Here is a 9,902-nt window from a genome sequence, read left to right as displayed (position 1 = left end):
GTCAAATCATTCTCTGTTGAGTTGAGTCCTCGCCGAAGGTGCCGTGCCGTATAGTACTTCCCCAGGTGCGCTATAGTACTTCTCCGGTTATAGGTGATAGGTGCATGGCTTCCGCTCATAAAGAATGAGTGAGACCGGCGCTCAATCAATCAGCCACCAGTAGAGGATAAAGGAAAAAGGGGTTCATCAATGAGAGGCGCATGAGATTCTGTATTGGCCAACTCTTTCTAACTATCACTAGGCCGGATACTCCGATTCTCTGTGGACGATTTCCTTCTCTCTCGTTCAATGCCCTTTGGTCTCGAGGATCACCATTTGGTGGGGTTGGGGTCACACCCGAAGTCGTATTGGAGAATTGAGCGGAACTACTTCCATGTGCACTCTTTTCTCGGGTCAGGAAGCCCTGTTTTTGAAGTGAAGCAGGAAGACCTCTTCGTCATCATTATTGGGGTATGGGCCCTAAATCATTGGAAAAGACGGTTTTCTTTAGGGAATTGACACGATATCGCCTCCTTCTGTACTAATCAATCAAGGGAATGGATGAGTTCACTTAAGAAGCAGGCCTGGCCAACAGAGAAGTCAGCTCAGGTTTCATCTCATCTAAGCAGCAGCCAAGCGATGATTCTGGAATCGTGCCATGCTTGACAGTTGGACTTCTCGCCATACATAGAAATGAACTGCTGATGAGCTAGCTATCCCCGATATGATCTGGTACTAGACTTCACACATGTTGCCATCGTATAATCGGAGAATCAACGCGGAAAGAAAAAAAGATGATTTTCGATACTAGGATGACTACTCCCGAGGCCTGTTTTAACTAAAGAATTTACAGGTGGCCCGGTCGGTAAACTATTCCCGAGAGAGGAGAAGCAGAAACATCAATCTGTATTTTCGTATCATATTCCAGCAGCTCCAATGCCTTAGAGCGGGATCTTATCTTCCTAGAAAGAAATGAGTGTTGCACACGGATAGCCAGCTACTCCTTATGAATGGGATGCATGCATATTTCAATTCATGAACTGAAGCTCGTAGAAATCCTTCCTATCCGCCTAGTTACCTATCCGGGCTTGTTTCGTAGAAATCCTACCTTGCTTTTGTTTTGAGAAAGACTATTTTTGAGTTTCTTCGGTGCAAAAGTAGGCAAGTCCGTTTCATATAGCTGCAAAAGTTAGCAAGTCCTTTTTCCCTAAGGAAACTCGATTTCCAATGAAAAAAGTGCGGATCACTGGGTCAAAAGTAGTGTTTTTCTAGTTTACCTCATAAATGCATGTTTTGAGAGCAATATTTTTCGGTCAAGTCCTAATCACTTAGCTGTAAAAGTAGGCTTTTTTCATCTCCCGAAACCTCCCCAAAACTCCACACCAAGCCTTTAGATACGCAAATATGAGCTTGCCTTGGCTTTATTGCCCTTATCGGATGGAAGTTACAGATGAGAAATGACGTATCTTACGTATCGAATCTCAAGTAACGGATGAGAATTGACGTATTCAAAGTGGAAAGAACGAATATCGATTCTCGTGGATGAACGGAGGAAATGGGAACTTGGTCTTTGCACTCTTCTTTCGGGGGGGTTATCCCATGACATGATAAAGACCAATCCAAAACTTCTTCGTTTCGTTGGTAGAACCAACGCCGACTCTTCTCTAAAATAATAGAGAGATCTTTTGATAGTATCACTTCTATCAATGCAATGAAAGAACTATCCCTTCCTATTTGTTTGTCCTAATGAGACAAAGAAGAGCCTCCTTCTTTACCACTTTAGGGGATGGGGGTGAAGGGGGGTTTACATACAACCGGGGCAAAGTGGTTTATGATTGAATCTCAGAGGCATTCTTATCATTTGGTAGATCCAAGTCCATGGCCTATTTCGGGTTCACTCGGAGCTTTGGCAACCACCGTAGGAGGTGTGATGTACATGCACTCATTTCAAGGGGGTGCAACACTTCTCAGTTTGGGCCTAATATTTCTCCTTTATACCATGTTCGTATGGTGGCGGGATGTTCTACGTGAATCCACGTTGGAAGGGCATCATACAAAAGCTGTACAATTAGGACCTCGATATGGTTCTATTCTCTTCATAGTCTCGGAGGTTATGTTCCTTTTTGCTTTTTTTTGGGCTTCTTCTCATTCTTCTTTGGCACCTACGGTAGAGATCGGAGGTATTTGGCCCCCAAAAGGGATTGGGGTTTTAGATCCTTGGGAAATCCCTCTTCTTAATACCCCTATTCTCCCTTCATCCGGAGCTGCCGTAACTTGGGCTCATCATGCTATACTCGCGGGGAAGGAAAAACGAGCAGTTTACGCTTTAGTAGCAACCGTTTTACTGGCTCTAGTATCCACTGGCTTTCAAGGAATGGAATATTACCAAGCACCCTCCACTATTTCGGATAGTATTTATGGTTCTACCTTTTTCTTAGCAACTGGCTTTCATGGTTTTCATGTGATTATAGGTACTCTTTTCTTGATCGTATGTGGTATTCGCCAATATCTTGGTCATCTGACCAAGAAGCATCACGTTGGCTTTGAAGCAGCTGCATGGTACTGGCATTTTGTAGACGTGGTTCGGTTATTCCCATTTGTCTCTATTTATTGGTGGGGAGGTATATGAAAGAAGGGAACGAATAAGTGGATTGAGGAATAAAAGCTCGAAGACAAAGAGAACTTTAAGAGAATGGAATCCTATTTAATATTAGCAATTCACATATAATCTTAAATAACGATCATCCTCCTCTGTGTGCAAAACGAAGCTGCCGTAGGTAGTTGTATTATTATGGAATTGTGTTTTGATTCCTAGTTTATAAACGTTGTAAGGTAACGTTTCTCGTTGGTAGTAGTTGTTGTTGGTTATAAACGTTAGTTGTTGTGAAGCATATGAGAATATGCCTGGTTTTGGGTAATATCTTAAGAGGTGCAACGTTCTCCGTGGGTGTTGGTACGAGTGTGGTTTTTCACAGGTCCGGAGACAAGAAAAGAGCCGAATTAGTGTAGGAATGGAGATTTCTACTTTCCGTAGTTGGGTTCGAACCTGAAGATGGTTTTGTGGTGTCTGCTTCGTCTCTAGATTATGCTTCGTCTCCAGAATCCCTACCCTAAAGAGTGAAATTGCGTAGCTTAAGGTAGGTGTTTCCCCAATCCGCGCAAAATAAACGTAAGGGCTGTCTATTGGTAATAGAATTGAAAGGGTAGAAGGTATCAACCCCTCGGCATTGTTGGAGAAGTTTAAGTGGGAGTAAGCATTGCCCCCTTACTTGTTCGTTGTCTATCTGTTCTACTAACCTAACCTGATGTCTACCTGTAGAAATCTATACTCGTTTGAACTACTCGATTGCTATTTTTTTGTCTTTCCTTTACTAATACTAACTACTAATAACGTGCGTGGAATAACGAGTTTTATTTTTTGGTCTGCTGATTGAAAGAGGAGTGTTAAAGCAATTCGCTTACGAAATCACAGTCCAAAGCAAAGCAACTACTTACTGGTTTAGCTCGTGTTTTCCTTTTTGAAGTAGTTTGGCAGACGCATCGATTGTTCGTGGCTGGTCACACGGCTCCGGTGCATCGGGCCACTCTCAATTGTGTGGTTCCGAAAAAACTAGGGCTCTTCTCGTATGAGCAGGCTTATCAACCACTCAGAATAGGGAGCTTCCAGCGGGAAGTCCAGCTTTGGGACGTTGCCCCTCCCTCGGATGAAAATAGATCTCGTGGAGACGGGCTTGACAAAAGTCAGTTAGCAAGCGGGTGTTCCATAAAAAAAAAATAAACTAGGATTCTCGGATGATTCAAGCTTTTTCAAGAGTGAGTAAGTCTCCCTACTCATCGGAAAATTAACACTCTGAGGCGCTTATTCCTATTCCCACTTGAAAATCTACAGCCCAGTGCTCCGCCGTAACTTTAGTTAGGTCAAGCCTGCTTTCCGCACACTCTGTCATGTCCTCACTTCAACCCCCATTCTTTAGGCACCGTAATTTCGCTGCTTCTTTCTTCTTCCAACCAGACAAAACGTATGGATCGCTTCCTGCTTCCTTTCTTTGGAGAGAATGGGCTACGGCACCTACAAGAGCATATGCTCGGGCATCCATCCAATTATGGAATATTCAGGCCAGCAGTAAACGAATGAAGACAATGTCAAATGTCAGTGGTCATCATCCCTATAAGAAATATGGGGAAGCTTTGTACGCAATCCAAGCAAGTCAAGCAGGGACACTGAATCGGTAAAGAAACCAGCCTAAAGAGTATGTATTCACACTGGTACAGAACATAGATCAGATCGTAAGGGATAGAGGGATGCAATAATAAAGAAAGATCTTGATTTTATCTTTCCTTCCTTCCTGCTTAGGAAAGTTCGAGTTGCCGGGCCTCAGAGCCAATTCCTTAAGGAAAATCTGGTTTCTTACTTTATTTGTGTGGGGACCCATATTTCAATATGTTCAATTAACCTCACACCGGACTTTGTCACTTTGAAGCTCTAAGGTATCTCGTACAAATACGCAGGAGTCAGGACTCATCTAACTACTCTTTCAACTATCCCTACTCTTACTTAAACTGTCCCCCTAAGAAGTCATCAAATGGTAACACGATGCCGGGTGTGGCAGGGATCGAAAAAAAAAGCATTAGCTCATTCGCAGAGAGAGAATGAGAGAAGGTGGATAATGGTTAGGGATGTAAGTACTAGAGTTTGGTAGGTTTGAATTGTGTGGCCAGGGGTATTGGTTACGATTCCAGTGGTCTTCAGGCGAGTTGACAAAACTACCCCTATGCGAAAAGAATGAAGCTGATGTGGTTGTTCCAATTTATGAAATTGACTTGCTCTTCTCTCGATTGAACCATTGCAACCAAGGATTGAAAAAAACTTCTATTTACTCGAGTTTCCATGTGATAGATTTTTCCTACGGAAACGTTTCCTTTTTTGTTAGAAACCCAGCTCTTTCCTTTCCCTTCCTGACCATGAAACAGGCTAGCGCCTTTTATGAACTCTTATCCAAAATCTCTCATCAATCAAAGTCTGTTCCTTCTACTGCACCTCAAGCACCTCCGGTTCAGGTCTTTTATGATTGTGACCAATTTCCTGGCCCGTTGGAAGGCCAAAGCAGCCCAAGTGATTGATCTCTCCCCAGAAAAGGAACAAGTTCGGATAATGATGAATAACATGAGTAGGCAATACCATGACTATTTCTATTTCCAAGCGATGACCACGCTCTTTGATTGAAGCAGCCACTCGTATTGAAGATGCTATCTACAATGGGATGGGACTCATGGATCACAGGTCAAAGAGGCAGATCCAAAAGGAAAGAAGATAGCCCTGGGGGGAACAAGCAAGAACAGTGAAGTGAATATCTTGTCTGACGGAAAACCAAAGACACTCAGGACTTTCACTCCGTTCGGCATAACTCTCAGCCGCGCCTTGGAAAATAAGCTTAAGAAGCATGCTGTACTTCCTCCTGCCAATATAAACATGATCGAGCCAACATTGTCGAGTTGGTAGTCTCTGACTCCCTCCTTATTACGCCAGCCGGAGAAAAGGGAGAAACCGATGGTAGAGACATGACTGGAATCCAGGAGACTGACGAGATTGAGCCCCCCTATCGTAAGAATAGAACGCGAAGCCAGGTTGATTGATGCCGATGTAGTGCATATTCTCGTAGGAGATGATAGTTTCATCACGAGCGAGAATCTCCCACCATCTGCTAGATCTTGTTCTTGGTTCTGTTGGCTACTCTCTGGTGGGGCCCACCCTATGTTGTCCCAGTGTGTAAACTTGCCTATGATGGGGTATTGATGCAATAATACATGAGGGCCGATGTAATTGCATCATACTCAAGAGGATGAGGAGGTCATCTAAACCCTAATACCTAAGTAGGATAAGACAATCTCTTTTATCCCTAAGCAATTTTATTGATAGAATATAGCCTGGTAAGCACTAACCTTGTCAGCAAGCTGAATAACCTATCCCTAATAAGCTAGCCCTAGTGAGTTCTTGAAAGTAAGGCAGTAGTCTCTAAGGACGAGCTTTGACCAGTAGTGAAAGTGAAAAGCGAATAAGAATTGATTTCTTAACTTATCTTTTTTCAAGTAAGAGTCTACTCTACTCTACATAGTAGGCTAGAACTAGGGCTCTACGGCTGGCGTCCACTTGCAAAGGACCAATTCGACTCTGAGTTGTCGTAAAGAAAATCCTTTGGCACTTTCATGCGTGATGGGTTGAAGCCACTCCATATAAAAGCGTTGTCAAGTAGGCAAGGTGTGGAAAGTAAGCTGCTTCTTCTATCAAAGAGATAAATAGGGCATTCCTTCCATGCCTATTCTTCAATGGAAGGTGCTCCATCCTCCTTAGATGTCACCAGCCCTGCCTGGGCGAGGGAGGGAAGAGATGGCTAGTAGGGATTTAAGAGCAGTAAGGCGAGCTATCGTTGTAAAGAAGAAAGTGTCTTTCAAAACTTTTTCTTCCAAAAGAAAAGTACTACTTTCGTTTTGGTGATTGAATGAGGAAATAGGGAAATGAACTCTTTAGTTTAATGAGCGTGCTCGAACCGACTAAATAGAAAAACCATGTTTACGAAAAATAGTAATTTTATCTGGCTCTTTTTCCTGTACTAACTCGAATAAGCGGTGGATCACTATGCTTTGGCCGTTTTTTTTTCAACAAAAGCAGTGCGAATCTATGAGTGAAAGCTCGAAGAAAGGGCACAGGGTCTCTAGTCTGGAAAGCGAATCAGCCCTTATGGGGATGCACGCTACGGAATAAATCCCGTTTGCCTTTCTGAAGATATATTTCTTACTTCTAGAGTGAAAAGTTTTTCACTACTTTATCTTTATCTTTATCACATGTTGTAATGTATTGTAAAGCATCTTGGAAAAGCCCTTGATATGCTTTCTTCCTACTTGCCCGCATCAGAGCAAGCAGAGGTGGAAACAGCAAAGTCAAAGGTCAGATATAGCCTTCCCGCGCGGGATCGCCCTAACTAGTCATAATGGTATGCTGGGTATCGATGTCTTACTTAAGCTGGTGGAACGTAGTGAAGGAGAGCTTCCTTTCTCTCTCTCTATGAAGCTATAGATCATCTATCGGAGAAATAGGTCTTGCTGCCTCCTTTCCTTCTCCAGCTTCGGTCTCGCTCACGGATCTCAAGAGACTAAGAATCACGAATGTGCTTAGGTCCCTCCTCACACTCTTCGTAGTACCTCCAGTCTCCTCCACTAAATCATTCTCTTCAGCAGTATCAGGTGCCAAGGAATCCTTGTATTCGGTAAAAAAGCTATGCTAAGAATCAGCATATCCCTTGCGCAAGCAAGAGCGATTTATTAAATAAATCAAGGATTCTTGTTAAATATAAGAAATCAAAGTATTACACGCCAATATCCCTTTTAATCTATAATCAGGGGATTCATTCTTACTATAAGTGTTATGAGATCAAGTAGGCATGAGATAGAGGGTTTTGGTTGTAGCAGAAGCACCCTTCTTGGTTCTCCGTGCTAGAGTATCACTACGTTTGGCTTCATTTGTCAACCTTCTAATCCCTTGTCCTATAAGGGAAGGGATTATACCATGTGGCCTGCTATTCTATCTTAAGGGGAAACCACTCACTCTCTTGACTATCCTCCGTAAGGAGATTTGTATGAATGAAGCATCAACCAATGTTAATAGCCAGTTGTTGGATCAGAATAAACTACCCCAGTTCAGTCTTCTTTCCTCGTTCGGAATAGAGATCCAATACCTGCTTTCATAGAGCGGCAATAGCGAAGTACTCTTAAGATAAGAAGCATCTCGATGCGATGCCAAAACTCCTCTACATGCGCGCGGTATGAAGATCGAAGTAGCTCCTAGTCTAATGGAAGCCCGAGATCTTGATCCTAACCTACTCGTCTATGGTCCGGTAGACTTGTTGGCCACTTTGTGAGGTGCTACCTTTGATGCCAAGGATTATCGACGATCTGCTCATACTCATGGTATAGCTGCTGATGCTAAGTCTATCTATGTAGTGGATGTAAAGAAGCAAGTCGCACAACACTTCTCTAGTCTATCTAATGCTGGTGCAGCTTATGGATCGGCAGAGCACTATGCGACAAAAGTTCGGGCGAATCCGTGACACTAATGAAGTCATGGATAACCTGAACGTACAAATCTGCACCAGCGCGTAATTCCGAAATACATATCCTGATGCTGGTGATACATACGATCTCTCTGATGGCCCGAGGTGAGGGTTGTATATAGTTAGCCCTATATGTATCCTCTCAGGTATCTCCCTCCCCATACCTATACAGACATAGACTACCTAGAGTTAGAGTATTTGGGTATTGCTATCCCTACGCAATGTGTTGACTCGGTTTCCTTCCTGTGGTCATTGCTCTGGTAATCAAACATTAACATGACACTCTCTATCGTACTCTTTCTTCTCGGTATCCTAGGATTCGTCCTCAACCGAAAGTAGATAGATCATCCTCATGCTGATCTCAATTGAAATCATGCTGCTAGCTGTGACAGTACTAGTGATTGTAAGCTCATTCTCATTCGATGATATCGTAGGACAAACATCTAGTATCTACATCATCGCTATTGCAGGTGCAGAATAAGCTATAGGTATAGGTATTCTTGTAGCATATTACCGTCTACAAGGAGAAATTTAACTAAGCTAACATGTATCGTCCTTCGGGCCCTAGGGTCTATTCTGACTCTCCCTATGCTAGGTGCAATGGGTGCAGGACTCCTTGGACGTAAGGTAAGAAAAACTGGTGCACATATTATTACTTGTGTAGCTATGTGTACAACAGCTCTCCTATCTTACGTAGCATTCTATGAAGTGGGTCTATCAGGATCACCTGTATCAATTCGACTTGGTAGCTGAATCGATTCAGAATGGCACAGTTGACTGAGGATTCCTATTCGATAGCCTAACCGCTCATCGAAGACCTCGCTGTAGTAACTGTATAAGCACTAGTACACATCTTCTCGTTAAGCTATATGATATGGCAGGAGATACACACAACCAACGATTCTTCTCAGACCTCTCTATGTTAACATTCTTTATGCTTGTGCTCGTAGCTGGGGACAACTACCTAATTATGTTCCTAGGTTGAGAAGGTATCGGGGTAAGCTCATACCTACTAATCAACTTATGATATACACGACTCCAAGCTAACAAGTCTGCTATTAAGGGCGGCCCTTACTGTGAACCTAGTAGGTGACACATTCCTTAGCGTAGGATTCTTTGCTATGCTATTCCTATTCGGTAACCTAGACTATGCAACAGTATTAAGTATCGTATACTAATGAATATGCACTGACAATCACTGGACTACTATTCCTATTGGAACCATCCATTGCGATGTCTGCCTGATCGAACTCGCCCTCGGAGGAAAAACTCTCCTCTTTCCACTCAAGTATGTTGCACCGTATCTGGTGTGGTATCCTCTCTTTTGATATTTATGCTTACGAAAGCCCATATTGTAAATAAAGAGCACTTCTTCCTTATCCTTATCCTTATCCTTATCCTTAGTAGCTTGATTGCTGTTACACCTGTACTGCGGATCTTTACTATACTATGGCATTGGTCAATTGAAATCGTAAGAGGTTGAGAAGATCCTTTTCTCATCTGATGCTTTGTTGTTTGCTCCGAGACTCATAAGAGGTGAAAGAACACAATGTTACTACCGGATTTCAAGTGAGTGTACCGGTCTTGTCACTACAGATGGTAGTTGCCGAACCCATTGTTGAACACGCAGCCTTCTTACCGAGAAAAAACAAAATGCTAGTTCTAACGAACAGCGTTTGTCCCATCGACGAAGGCTAATGAGACTTGCCTTTCTTTGCCCTTGATTCTACTATAGATATAGATATAGATATAGATATAGATATAGATATAGATACGGTGCTGCAAATTCGCAAGCTGATCCTAATCCTAAGTATAAGT

The 9,902-nt window shown here is 42.8% G+C and overlaps 1 protein-coding gene across 1 annotated transcript; it reads left to right on the top strand.

Moving 5' to 3' along the window:
- Positions 1–1,649: 1,649 nt before the first annotated feature.
- On the top strand, positions 1,650–2,664 carry LOC118473724 (cytochrome c oxidase subunit 3-like). Its single transcript, XM_035963620.1, has one exon. It carries the CDS (start codon positions 1,766–1,768, stop codon positions 2,606–2,608), a length of 843 nt encoding a protein of 280 aa, XP_035819513.1. The 5' UTR covers positions 1,650–1,765; the 3' UTR covers positions 2,609–2,664.
- The last annotated feature ends 7,238 nt before the right edge of the window (positions 2,665–9,902 follow it).

This window comes from Zea mays, unplaced genomic scaffold (assembly GCF_902167145.1).
Source record: "Zea mays cultivar B73 unplaced genomic scaffold, Zm-B73-REFERENCE-NAM-5.0 scaffold_113, whole genome shotgun sequence".
Lineage (NCBI taxonomy): Eukaryota > Viridiplantae > Streptophyta > Magnoliopsida > Poales > Poaceae > Zea > Zea mays.
The sequence above is the reverse complement of the archived record's forward strand: the minus strand, read 5'-3'. Positions and strand labels throughout refer to the sequence as shown.

Coding starts and splice junctions, on each gene's coding strand:
- LOC118473724 (XM_035963620.1), top strand. CDS start 1,766: ATGGGGGTGAAGGGGGGTTTACATACAACCGGGGCAAAGTGGTTTATG.